This window comes from Eptatretus burgeri, chromosome 3 (assembly GCF_056783735.1).
Source record: "Eptatretus burgeri isolate ZD-2024b chromosome 3, Ebu_testis_v1, whole genome shotgun sequence".
NCBI classification, from domain to species: domain Eukaryota; kingdom Metazoa; phylum Chordata; class Myxini; order Myxiniformes; family Myxinidae; genus Eptatretus; species Eptatretus burgeri.
In genome coordinates this window covers 33,485,069-33,498,532 of record NC_140963.1, presented here as the reverse complement: position 1 = coordinate 33,498,532, position 13,464 = coordinate 33,485,069, and the positions used below count along the sequence as shown (strand labels likewise).

Here is a 13,464-nt window from a genome sequence, read left to right as displayed (position 1 = left end):
GCAGCGTGACTTAGAATGCAGAGACTTGGGCAGCAGTTCATGTCCTCCATAAGGTTTGGAGATTTCACCAGTTCACAGACAGAATAAGTTAAGGGTCTTCGAAACGATGGTTGAGTCACTACTTCTCTGCGGGTGCGAATCCTGGACCTTGACCCTAACAATGGAAAAATCACTCGAAGGTCCCTCGACCTGATTACTTCATAAAGTTCTGAATGTTTCTTGGCAAGACCATATTACTAACAAGGATCTGAATGGTTCTTTGCCCCGCATCTCTGCTATTGTGAGGAAACGCTGTCTTTGACTTGCTATTCATGTGATGCGACATAAAGAACTTGCAAAGAAAGTTCTACTCTGGAGACCTGAGGAACCCCAGAAAAGGGGTAGTCCCATCACAATCCTTCAACACATCATCGAGAAGGACACCAACTTGAGTGGCATTGATTTAGTCAATGCTATGTCCCCTTGAGAATTCTGGAAAAATCTCATCATGTCACTATGATAAGTGGATGCTAAAAAAAAAAAAAATTGCAGCATTGTGCAATGTAAAATGTGACTTCAAGTCCTCAACTCTCCCCTATCTCCCCCCCCCCACAAACCCCAAGTCTTCACCCTCCCCCTCCCAATTCTAAGGCATCAATCCCCTCCCGACTTCAAGCCTTCAAACCCTATCACCACACCCCACCACCCACAACTCTTTAACACCCCCCACTCCCACCCACCGAAAGTCCTCAAGCTCCCAACTCTGTCCCAAATTTGCTTCTCCAACTCCCAAACCCAACTCTGTCCTCCCCCACTCCCAAACCCAACTCTGTCCTCCCCCACTCCCAAACCCAACTCTGTCCTCCCCTACTCACCATCCTCCAACCCATGAAAGCAAAAGGGCATTCCCACCATCAAAACCACAGAATATTTAATGCTTTCCCTTCCCATATCATGCTATCACCGACTTCACCGAAACCACGATTGAAACAGCTCCTAATGTCATAGCACGTCACAATCACCTGTCCAGCTCACAATCTCGTGAGATATGCGGAAAAGATATGTGACCATGAGAACTATACTTATGCCAATAAATGACCCAAAACCAATTATCTTCTTCCTGATATAAAGACACACATTGTTACAAGTAAAAATGACCTTGGGCAGAGACCTTGTATCATGTAATGGGTTTAAGCCCTACTTAAGAGAATGCCACATAGTTATTTTGATGGTTATATAAGGCAACAACCGCTGCATCGATCACTTCACAAAGCCTGTGATGCCTACTGGCATAATTTTAACTGTCGTTTTTGTCATTTTATACTGAAGGAAAAACTTAGAGAGAGGACAAGCTGATTGTGAATATGACAGCTCTGAAGATAAATTTGGCTTCACATAGCAGAAGGCAACAACAAGGTGGCTATATGATTTTTCATCAGGTTAAAATTGTGGGTGGAGTCATGCAAGTTCGACAGACAGATTAATGCGCACGCATGCGCGCACGCACAAGCACACACACACACACACACACACACACACACACACACACACACACACACACACACACACACACACACACACACACACACACACACACACACACACACACACACACACACACACACACACACACGCACACACACACACACCGACTGTGCATGGATCATTTGAAACTTTTTTAGCGGATGACGAAAAATTGGCAGACCAACTGAAATTAGTGAAATGGTTCTCTGATGACATCCAAATTGAGTTTAGCCTCTAAAGTGTGCCAAGTGCAAATTCGTGCAAGGTAGACCAACAAAAACAGACAACTAGAGGGGGAGCACTCGGTAGAGTGCAAAACCTCCGCCGCCAATACTGCTGGGTCACTCAAGTGAACCTGATATCCTATTCATTCAATTTGACGTCAACAGTGCTCACAGAGTTATAGTTTGAAACTTTCCCTTTTACTTTTAACTTTTACATACTCAATTCATTCGTCATAACTAGATTCCTTGAGACAGAAATTGATTTTACGTGGGTATATCTACCTGAAGTTCCAAAATCAGCCGCAATTATAATTAACCTCCACCATCTTCGAAGATGGATGGAGGTTACTGTTTTCACCCCTTTCTGTTTGTTTGTTTGTTTGTTTGTTTGTTTGTTTGTTTGTGAACAGTATTACAGAAAAACTCCTCGACGGATTTCGACGAAACTTGGTGGGGGGGTTAGGTATGGTCCAAGGATCATGCCATTAAATTTTGGACTTGGTCTCCCCCCCCAAAAAAAATTCTACATGTTTTAAGTGATTTCCAACCCCCCCCAAAAAAATTGTTACCCCCCCCAAAAAATAGAGAATTTTTTTTTTTGCATTCTACATATTTTTAGTGATTCCCAACCCCCCCCAAAAATTGTTACCCTCCCCAAAAAATAGAGAATTTTTTTTTTTTGCATTTCTACATGTTTTAAGTGAATTCCAACCCCCCCAAAAAAATTGTTACCCCCCAAAAAAGGGGAATTTTTTTTTGCATTTCAACATGTTTCAAGTGATTTCCACCCCCCCAAAAATTATTGTTGGAGAAAAAAAAAAATTTTTGCAACTTTTTCTTCAACAAAATTTCGATTTCTTTTTTTTGCATTTATACATGTTATAAGTGATTTCCAACCCCCCCCCCCCCAAAAAAAAAAATCTTGGAGAAAAGAACTATAACTGTCAGCACTGTTGACATCATATTTAATGAATAAGATATAAGGTTCACTTGAGTGACCCAGCAGTATTGGCGGCGGAGGTTTTGCACTCTCCCGAGTGCTCCCCCTCTAGTTACCTTCGCATTCTGCGAAAGGTTATGTTTTGGTCGCTGTGTATTTATTTATTTGTGAATATGTGTGTTTGTTTGTTATTCGCATAACTCAGAAAGTATTAAACCGAATTGCATGAAAATTGGTGGGATGATTCGTGATTATCCAAGGACGATTTGATTAGATTTTGGGAGCGATCGGGTCAAAGGTCAAGGTCAAGAAAAGGTCAAAAACAAACTTTTGAGCATAACTTCCTTCATAAGACAGCTATCGACATGCAACCAACGCCATATTGTTCCATGACGAAATACCTTTCGGGTACGTGGTGTCAGATTTGACGTGACGTCATCAGAAGTGCGTCAAAATGACGTCACAAGATGACGTAAATTTTCAATTTTCGACCTCATCAGTTTTGATCATACCGTTTTGTAGGATTTACCTTAAGGACATCACACACCAAATTTGACGTCGTTCGGACTGACCGTTATGACGTCATTGACGTTTGAACATAACGTTTTTCAATTGTGGCTAAAATGTCCTGATATTTTATATTCAAATATCTATGTAATTTGTAAAGGAAATTGTCCCAAATCCAGGCATTATGATCAGTACCAAAATATCTGCTTATTTATGAACAGGTTTTGCAAATTAACTCTATGGTCAAGGTCAAGGTCACACTCAAGGTCAAAATATACTTGTAGGCATAACTTCAGATCTAATAGAGCTATTGACATGAAACCAACGTTAAAATGTTCCGTGAAATAAGAGCTTTCAGGATGGTAGTCCGCGATTGGTAGTGACGTCATTGGAAGTGCGTCCAAATGACGTCACAAGATGACGTCATTTTTAAACTTTCGATTTTTTTCAGTGTTTATCATTCCATTTTGTTGGACTGCCCTCAATGACGTCTAACACCAAATTTGACGTCCATCGGACTGATGGTTGTGACGTCATGGACGTTTTTAAATGACGTTTTTCAAATGTGCCCGGAAAAAAGTAGCGGCGACAAAGGTATGCGCTCTACCGAGTGCCCGTTCTAGTGTTGGCATTTTTTTGTTGGAAATCACTTATAACATGTAGAAATGCAAAAAAAAAAAAAATATCGAAATTTTGTTGAAAAAGAAAGTTGCAAAAATATTTTTTTCTCTAACAATTTTTTTTTTTGGGGGGGGGGGGTTGGAAATCACTTAAAACATGTAGAAATGCAAAAAAAAAATATATATTAAAATATTTTTTCAAAATGGCCGTCATAGCGGCCATATTGGATTTTGGACCAAGTCCAAAATCTAATGGCATGATCCTTGGACCATACCTAATCCCCCCACCAAGTTTCGTCGAAATCCGTCGAGGAGTTTTTCCGTAATACTGTTCACAAACAAACAAACAAACAGAAAGGGGTGAAAACAGTAGCATCCGATCTTCGATGGCAGAGGTTAAAAATCGACCTAGATACAACAATACAGCAGTTAGACAACGAAGCATCTTACAAATACCTTGGAGTGGAAGAGAGCCACTAAATATGTCAGAATAAAGTGCGCAAAACAATTACCAAAGAAGACCTGTGGAGAACAAGGCTGATTCTGTAAACATACCTCTCCCCAAGGAACAAAATCAAAGCCATAAACCAACTATCAGTACCAATGTTCTAATACAGCTGTGGAATAGTAAACTGCCCACAAGCAGAAATTAGAACACGAGATATCAAAACAAAGAAACTCCTCACCGTCCACAAAATGTTCTACAAAAATCAATGCATCCTGAGAATGTAGCTGCTGAAGAAAGAAGGAGGTGGAGGCCTGATGCAACTCAATGAAGTGCACAGAGCGACGACTGTAGGATTAGCAGAGTACGTGAAAAGTTTAAAAGACTACCAAATACAATTTGTATACAAGCATAAACACTACAAGCAAGAAAAGGTATCTCTCACTCACCTTGCAAAAAACTTCCAAAAACAGGTGTGCAACCAAAACAGCAGCAAACCAAAACAGCAACAAAAACAGCCCCAACAATTGCAAAAAAAACAAACAAAAGAAAAATACAAGATAAAATACCAACAGATATAAAGTGACAACTGGGAGAAAGACAAAAGAGACGGGAAATATAAAAAAAGAGTAGACAGATTGGGGATAGACAAAGAAGGATCACTGGAATGGTTAAGAAGAGGTCAGCTCAATTGGGATGGAGACGAATCATTATAAATGCCCAAGACCAAAGACACTACTTGAATGGCTTTAAAAAACATGGCAGGACTGAGCCAATTGGACAAATGTATATTCTGCAAGGTAGAAACAGAAAGTATGAGCCACTTCATATCGGGATGTAAAAAAAAAACTCGTGTCAGAACAGCTGCACACACCAAGGCACAACAAGGTATGTAGAGTAATCCACTGGCACATCTGCAGACATTTCAATATCCCAGTTCCACAAAACTCATGGAAACACAAACCAAAAGCAATCATTGAAAACAAGGACATAATGCTCACGTACGACCTGATGATCCCATCCAGCATGAACAGAGAAAACAAAGCACTGCGACCGGACATAGCGCTCAGATACAAAAAGGAAAATAAGGCATTGTTAATTTAGGTTCAGTACCCAGTGACTTTGGTCTAAATAATGCAAAAATCAATAAAATTATCAAATAGCAAAATTTCAAGAATGAAGTGAAAAGATCCTGGAAGCTGAAAAGTGCTGAAATTGTACGAGTGATAAATGGAGCAACAGGAATGATAAAGAAGAACCTCACAAAGATCCTACAAACCAACCCTGCGAACATTACTACAAACAAACTACAGTTGGAGGCTGCTCGGCTCAGTGACGATCCTGACAAAGAGCCCTCGGAACAAAACTCTGAGGACAACACAACTTTACAACTTCGGCTATGAATTATGATCCTTTACCAAAAAGGAAGTGGAGATTTTGAGTTCTCGGAGAACTTCATCCCACCACCTGAAACTCAAATGGAGATAACAACCATGTGGATCTTTCAACTCCAGAAACTCAAAATGTACAAGGAGTTGATGAAAAGTCAATTATTACCTACGCCACCAAAGGTATATGGAGATTATGTGTTCATCGCTGTTTTTCTGTTTATTTGCCACTTGCAAACAAGTATATTGGTTGTTGTGGTCTGTTATTCGGTCTGTTTGTCTGTCTGTCTGTACGTCAGTCCCCTTTGATTTCATTTTACTCCGAACTTTATGAAACGTACCCACCTGGGAGAGGTCGTCTATTTTTGGAGGTAAATAGGTCAAAAGGTCAGGTCACAAAATGGCAATTTACATGTGATTTACCAGTACGTATAGATACTGTACATAAACCCCAAAAAACATGGGCGGACGGTGAACCCTCGTCGAGGTGAAACATCGGTCGACTCATGTGAGTCATAGTACTGTTTGAATTACGTACTCTTTGAAACTGAGTTGGACCATGAGTCCGAATGTTAATTATGTATTATTAGATCATGACTCATCATACATAATTACGACCTGATGATCCCTGTGGAATAGTGAACTCAAGAAGGTGGATTTCATAAGATTTCAAGGAACTAAATTAAATCAAGGTCAAACTTTAATTAACGAACAAATTTCTAAAATCATCATTTTTCATCTGATTGACTTGAAAGTTGAAAAGGACTTCCATATTGGGTCACTGAAATGGGAAACCTACTATTTTTGATGTGAAAAGGTCAAAGATCAAGTCAAGGTCAAGCTAGTAAAAGCAATGTTTTTAGAAAATTTTTCAATTTTCATCCTATTAACTTGAAAATTAAATAGCAATTGCACAGTGCATCACTGAATTGGGAAACCAACTATTTTTGAGGTCAAAATGTCAAAGGTCAACTCAAGGTCAACCTTCTAAAATCATCAAATTTCATTTGAGAAATCGTCAATTTTGATCCAATTGAACTGAGCTTTGATAAAGATCGTCAATTTTAATGTCAGCGAAATGGACAGTTTGATGTATCGATGGCAACTTTTTTTTTGGGGGGGGGGGGTGTATAGTGGGTGGATTTTGCAAGTATCATGCAAAGCGTGACATGTATCTTGTTACTTGCGAAATCGAAGATTTTTCAAGTATATTGGTGAGTCGATTTTGTGATTCATTGTCAAAAGAAATTTTTTTGAGAAGTATGTTGATCGCTTCCATTTGTCTGTCCGCTCACCTTTAATCGCTCACAGGTCACAATCTTAAACCGATCTTCACGAATCTTCACCAAATGGTGAAGTTGGTGGTATGACAGAATCCTACTTATTTTTGAGGTCAAAAGGTGAAAAGGTCATCATAGGCCAAAGGTCAACAGCTTTATTAAATTTCTAAAATCCTCAATTTCCATCTGATTGACTTCAAATTTGAAGAGGATTTGCATATCAGATCACTGAATCCAACTATTAACAATGTTTGAGGTCAACGTAGGCCAAGAGGTCAACATCGACCAAAAGGTCAACATAGGCCAAATTTCTAAAATCCTCAATTTTAATCCGATTGACTTGAAATTTGAAGAACATTTGCAGATCAGGTCACTGAATTCAACCACATATTATTTTGCGGTCATCATCGGCCAAAAGATCAACATAGCCTAAAAGGTCAACATGGGCCAAATTTTTAAAATTGTTTCTAAAATTGTCAATTTTCATCCCATTGACTTGAAATTAGAAGAGCATTTCCATATCAGGTCACTGAATTCAACCACATATTATTTTGCGGTCATCATCGGCCAAAAGGTCCAAATAGGTCAAATTTCTGGAATCATCAATTTTCATCCGATTGACTTGATATTTGAAGAGTATTTGAATACCAGGTCACTGAATTCAACCACCATGTATTTTTGAAGTCAACATAGGTGAAAAGGTCAACATAGGCCAAATTTCAAATATTGTCAGTTTTTATGAGATTGACTTTAAATTTGAAGAGCATTTGCATATCAGCTCACTGAATTCAACCAGTCCTTCGTTCTGTTTTGCCAAGTGTCACTCAATGAGTCATTTTTCATTGTCTGTTTGTGTTTCTCAATCGCCTATAGGTCACAATTCGAAACCAATCATCATCAAACTTTACCAAGTTGTAGAGGTCGTCTCAACTGAGAAGTCTATTGATTTTGAGGTGAAAGGTCAAAGGCCATCTTGATGTCGAATTTCTAAAATCGTCATTTTTCATCCAATTGACTTGAATGCTGAACAGGCTTTGCATATTGCATCACTGAATTGTGAAACCAACGGTTTGAAGTCAAAAGCTCAATGGCCAACTCAAGGTGAAACTTCTAAAATCATCAAATTTCATCTGAAAAATCGTCACTTTTTATCCGATTAACCTGGAAATTAAGTAGCAATTGCACAATGCATCACTGAATTTGGAAACCAACTATTACTGAGGTCAAAATGTCAACGGTCAACTCAAGGTCAAACTTCTAAAATCATCAATTTCAATCTGAAAAATAATCAATTTTCATCTGATTGACCTGAGCTTTGGGATTGTCAAATTGAATCTTAATGTGATGGACAATTTGATATCCATATCCATGGCAACCTTTGAAAATGGGGGGGGGGGGGGGGGGTTGCAACACGGCGTCTTTTTCTTGTTATTCCATTTGTTTGCTTTTCAACCACCACAATTTTAAACCAATCTTCACAAAACTTCACTATCTGTTAGGATTCTTCATAAGCATGTAGACTATTGTTTTTAAGGTCAAAAGGTCAACATAGGCCAAAAGTTAACAACTTTGTTAATTTTTATAAAATCCTCAATTTTCATCCGATTGACTTGAAATTTGAACAGGATTTGCATATCAGGTCACTGAATTCAACCACCAATTATTTTTTTGAGAACAACATAGACCAAAAGGTCACCAACTTAGGCATAATTTCTGAAATCCTCAATTTTCATCCGATTGACTTGAAATTTGAAGAGGAATTCTATTTCCGGTTACTAAATTCAACCAGCTAATTATTATTGAGATCAACATCGACCAAAATGTCAACCATGGCCAAAGGTCAACAATTAAGGTGGTATTTCTAAAATCCTCAATTTTCATCCCATTGACTTGAAATTTGAACAGGATTTGCAAATCAGGTCACTGAATTCACCAACCAATTATTTTTATGGTCAATTTGTTTTAGGGAATTTTGCAAGTATCGTGCTCGACACGATGTCTATCCTGTTTATTTGTTTGTGAGCAGGATATCTCAAAAATTTATGGACAGGTGGTAGTACTGTTTGAATTAAGTACTGTTTGAAAGTGAGTTGAACCGTGAGTACGTGTATTAATTTCATATTATTTAACCATGACTACATGACCACATCTATTAATTATTATACACCCTTACACTATTTTCCACCATTGTAGATGTTTTAGACCTTTCAGACCCTTTGGATCTTTTATGACACTTTCAACCCACTTAGACCCTTTCAACCACTTAGACCCTTTCAACCACTTAGACCCTTTCAACCACTTAGACCCTTTCAACCACTTAGACCACTTGAGCCTTTTGACCCTTGAGACCGGACCCTGATACGATCATTTTTTTTAAAGTGTTACTTCACAATTGAGATATAGGGCCAAAAACGATACATAGCATGATATTTCAAAACATTATGGATGGATTCAAATTAAACGTGGTGGAGAGGTTGGGTAGGTGATAAGAACAAGCTCATTAGATTTTAGTTAAGGTTCTGATGCAAATCTGGCCTATCAGTGGACTACAAAACAAACTGTCCTGCCTGGCAGAGGTATGCCCTACACCGAGTGCTGTTCTAGTTTGTGAAGATGTTACCCTGATACACATCCACACTTGTCCCATTAATGTGGTCGTGCCTTGATACTATCTGCATAGATATCTTCAGGGAGGGTACTCAGCCATTTCAAGACATAAGCTTTGACGTCTTCACCATTCATAAACTTAATATAACCCAGTCTAAGTTGTATCTAATTTATAACTTACCAACCAATCTCCACCGGAGATGTCAGGGTCACATCTGCTGTACATGCCATGAGCACTATTATACAGTAAAGTCATGTTGCAGACAATATTGTACTGTCCATTGATGGTTTTCACACTGCATTTAAGAAATTATACATTAATTCAAGCATTAAGTTTCCAAAACGTGATTGCCACAAGCTTTCGGGCTGATGGTTGAACCTTTGAATCATTTGCTGGTGGAGACCAATATTGTCCTCACTCCAGGCACACTCACTTTGACTTCAGTCTAAAGTGATGGACCAAGGTCTCATTACATGCCACAGGCTTCCTTAATTAATCATCTCGCCGCCTCTGGTAACAATCCAAGAGTCCTGTTACAATGGCTGAATGAGTTGCTGTTTGACCTTATGTGGGGTCCCTTTTTGCATCTATTGAACTTTATTGAATTTCAAGTGAGAAGGAATGAGTATTTCCACACTGCTCACACTGACATCGAATTATTTTGCAATTTCTCTAGTTTTTTAAATCAGATGAGCCTCCAAAAATCGCTGTTCAAGATGGTAATGTGTTCTTGAGTGACAGCAATGTTGCTTGCACATGAGAACGCTCAAGATCTGTCACCAATTTTGAACTCACTGCACCTAACCACCTGACTCGGGGAAAGAATCACCTCAACAAGTTGTATGAAGAGTCTCCATGAATGTCAGCTGTTTCATGCTCTACTTCACAATTAATTTCATGATATACCTCTCTTCTACAGCACACGGGTCAACAATCACTACCATCTTTATTTTGCCCATAATGCTTTAACCAGCATTTATGTAACTTGTTAAGCCTGGTGTTGGCTTAGTGGTTAGGGTGGCGGCTTGGGATCCTAGAGTCCTGAATTCAAGCCCCGCTGGCTGCTGAATTAAAATACACCAGGAGGTTGACTCAGCCTGTCATCCTTCTGAGGTCGGCAAAATGAGCACCAATGTACTGGTAAGGGGGACATTGCATCAGCGGCATAGCCGTGTCCCAACCAATGATGCAACCAGCAGCCACAGGGTGTAAAAGAGAGAGAGAGAGAGAGAGAGAGAGAGAGAGAGAGAGAGAGAGAGAGAGAGAGAGAGAGAGAGAGAGAGAGAGAGAGAGAGAGAGAGAGATAGATAGATAGATAGATAGATAGATAGATAGATAGATAGATAGATAGATAGATAGATATATATATATATATATATATATATATATATATATATATATATATATATATATATATATATATATATATATAACTTGTTTTACAACTTGCTTCGATATAGTTGCAAAAACAAATTATGTTAGACAATATAGTTGCAAAAATTTGTTTTTATCATTCAACTATTTTCTTTGTATGTTGTAAAATTCACGTCGAGCTTGAACTTGAATGGCCCTTGTTGAATGTAATATCGTAATTTGAAAACAAGATTATAAAAAACAAATAAATAACCCCCAATAATAAAATAATTTATTGTGAAGGTATACCTGTTGCCGTGCATGCGACCCAGCATGCCGGTCGAGCTGAGCACGAGTAGTGAAGGCCGAACCAGGGCAAAGAGGGCATATGAGTGGCCCGTCGCTCTCACCCCGCTCATGGCGATAGCGGATATGCTCCTTGAGTGAAGTGAGCCTCTTGTAGCCACGATCACAGTAAGGACAAGCCAACAGTTGGGAAAAGGCATCGGGTGTGCTGAGGAGTCGACCTGATCACACACAGCACCAATAAGCATGTTGTATTCCCATGACAGAGAGATTTAACAATGCCTGAAGTAAAGGCATGCTCTTGACCATTTTGTTTGCTGTCCACTTGTTTTCTTGCAAAAATAGTTGCTTTAAGAGCCAACTATTTATATCATATGCACAGGTGTGGGAAGGGTAAATTGAAAAAAATTAAAACGAAAAAATTAAAAAGAGGGATTATAAGAGACAGAAGTGTGGGCGGAATGGAGAAAATAAGCGAAAGAAGGGGTTCAAGGGAGATGGGACAAAAGGTAGGGGGAGGGTGGAGAATGAGGCACGGAGAGTATGCGGAGAGGGTGTCAAAGTTCCTCCAGATTTGTTTAAATAATTAATTGATGGTCTCTTAACTTTTTCAGTTCAACAACTCTGTCACTTCCTCTTTTATTTCATGCTTGTGGAAATTTGTAGTCCTAGCAGGTCGAAATTAATGACATAATAAACTCAAATTTCCAAAGGTGAGCATTTCAATGTCTGTTTATTGCACCAATTGCAAGAGATGCTCTGAAATTGTGGTATGAAATCGTGAAGACGACGTTTGAATGTGTACTTCGAGGGGTGTGAAGGAGAGGTTCAGACTGGTGCGCAGATGAGGTGTAAAAGGAGAGGGGTTTACACATAATAGGATTTGTTGTACAAAATACTGCTCAAAGACAAGATGCTTTTAATGGCAACCAGCGATGCAAATACTTTAAAGTTGGATGAATACTGTTTTATCGCTCGTAATTTTGACACTGAATATCTCAATACAAAGTATCTGAAATCCTCATCGACGAGAGTGCGAGATCATAACTGTCCCACATGTAATATAAATACTAAATATATGCCAACTGAAGTAGTGGAGTCATCAAGAAGGTGATTAGAAAGCAACAATACCACTTCTTGAGGTACTAAAAGCTCACGTTGACACAAAGCATGGTACTTGTAATCGGATTAAGTGTGAAAAGTGGTCATGAGATGTGAAAAGTGCTATTGTATGCAACAACTTGGTTTAAAAACATCATTATAAGATCAACATGGTATAAAGTGTCGTGGCATCCAGACAGGACATTCAGATTCCGATACGAGATATGACACAGGATATTTTAACATATGAATGGTAAACTGAGAAACATCTGCGACAATAACTGTGCCAGTATTATTCCCATGGATCATAAAAGAAAATCCTTCAAAGAATGAAGGCAAATGAAGTCCAAGTTATTGTGGAAATAAGCACTCGAATCGTTTTTGGAGTTGTTAAAGCAAAACAGTGTATGCAGTGAATCCTTGGGTAACAAAACGGAAAGCCATTATATCACAAGGGCAATACTTGGAGCCACGCTGCAATAAATGTCTTTGCATTATGAATTTCGAACACTCGCAGCTATCAAAGTACCATTTTCGTTTGGTTCTTCCCTCTCAGGTGTTCCTTGCGGTTGGTTCGGGTGGTTCGGGTCATCGGGAGCTTCCGGGTAGATGACAGCAGTGTCACTGCGCTGAAGAAATTCCGCAATGTTCCCAAACAGTTTGTCACCTTCAGCAGCCTTCTTTCGACCAAAGCAGTCATCATAGTCCACTTGAGGTTCATTTCTTATTTCTGCAAATGAAATGTAAAGGAAGTAAATTTCAGTGATCCCTGCTGCTTAAAGGATCTGCGTGTGGCATTGCACGTTTTATTAATTTTCTTTTTCTTTTGTTCAAATTTATATTATTTTAAAATATATAAAAAAACATTTTTTGATTATTATATTTATCACATATATATATTTTTTTAATACTAAAAATAAAATTATTGCACTTCTTGTGCTTGATTAATAGGCCTGCGGTTCCATTTATATGTAAGGAGGTAAAAGGATGACTGTTCAGTTAATAGGATTAAAAAAAAAAGACCATTAAAACTTTTGCTTTAAATTGTTGTTAAAAGACAATGTGGACAAACAAAAATTCATCAGTCACTCATTTATCATTTATCTCAGGCCACTGACTTCCTGATGATCCATTGCACAAACATTGTGTATTGTAATTGCAGCCAGATAATGATAATGTTTCACCAAGG

General features: G+C 38.6%; 1 protein-coding gene across 10 annotated transcripts in view; it reads right to left on the bottom strand.

The window, feature by feature from the left end:
* LOC147029651 (zinc finger E-box-binding homeobox 2-like) overlaps window positions 1–13,464 on the bottom strand; it is a 313,528-nt gene that overhangs the window by 42,932 nt on the left and 257,132 nt on the right. For all 10 annotated transcript variants that reach the window (XR_015056001.1, XR_015056000.1, XM_085872853.1 and 7 more), the window contains 2 exons: window positions 12,805–13,005; window positions 11,178–11,395 (listed from right to left, as the gene is read on the bottom strand). Coding sequence is in view for 8 of the 10 variants with exons in the window: in XM_085872853.1 (XP_085728979.1) it covers window positions 11,178–11,395; window positions 12,805–13,005 (419 nt within the window). In the remaining 2 variants the exon portion in view is untranslated. The remainder of the gene's footprint in view (window positions 1–11,177; window positions 11,396–12,804; window positions 13,006–13,464) is intronic.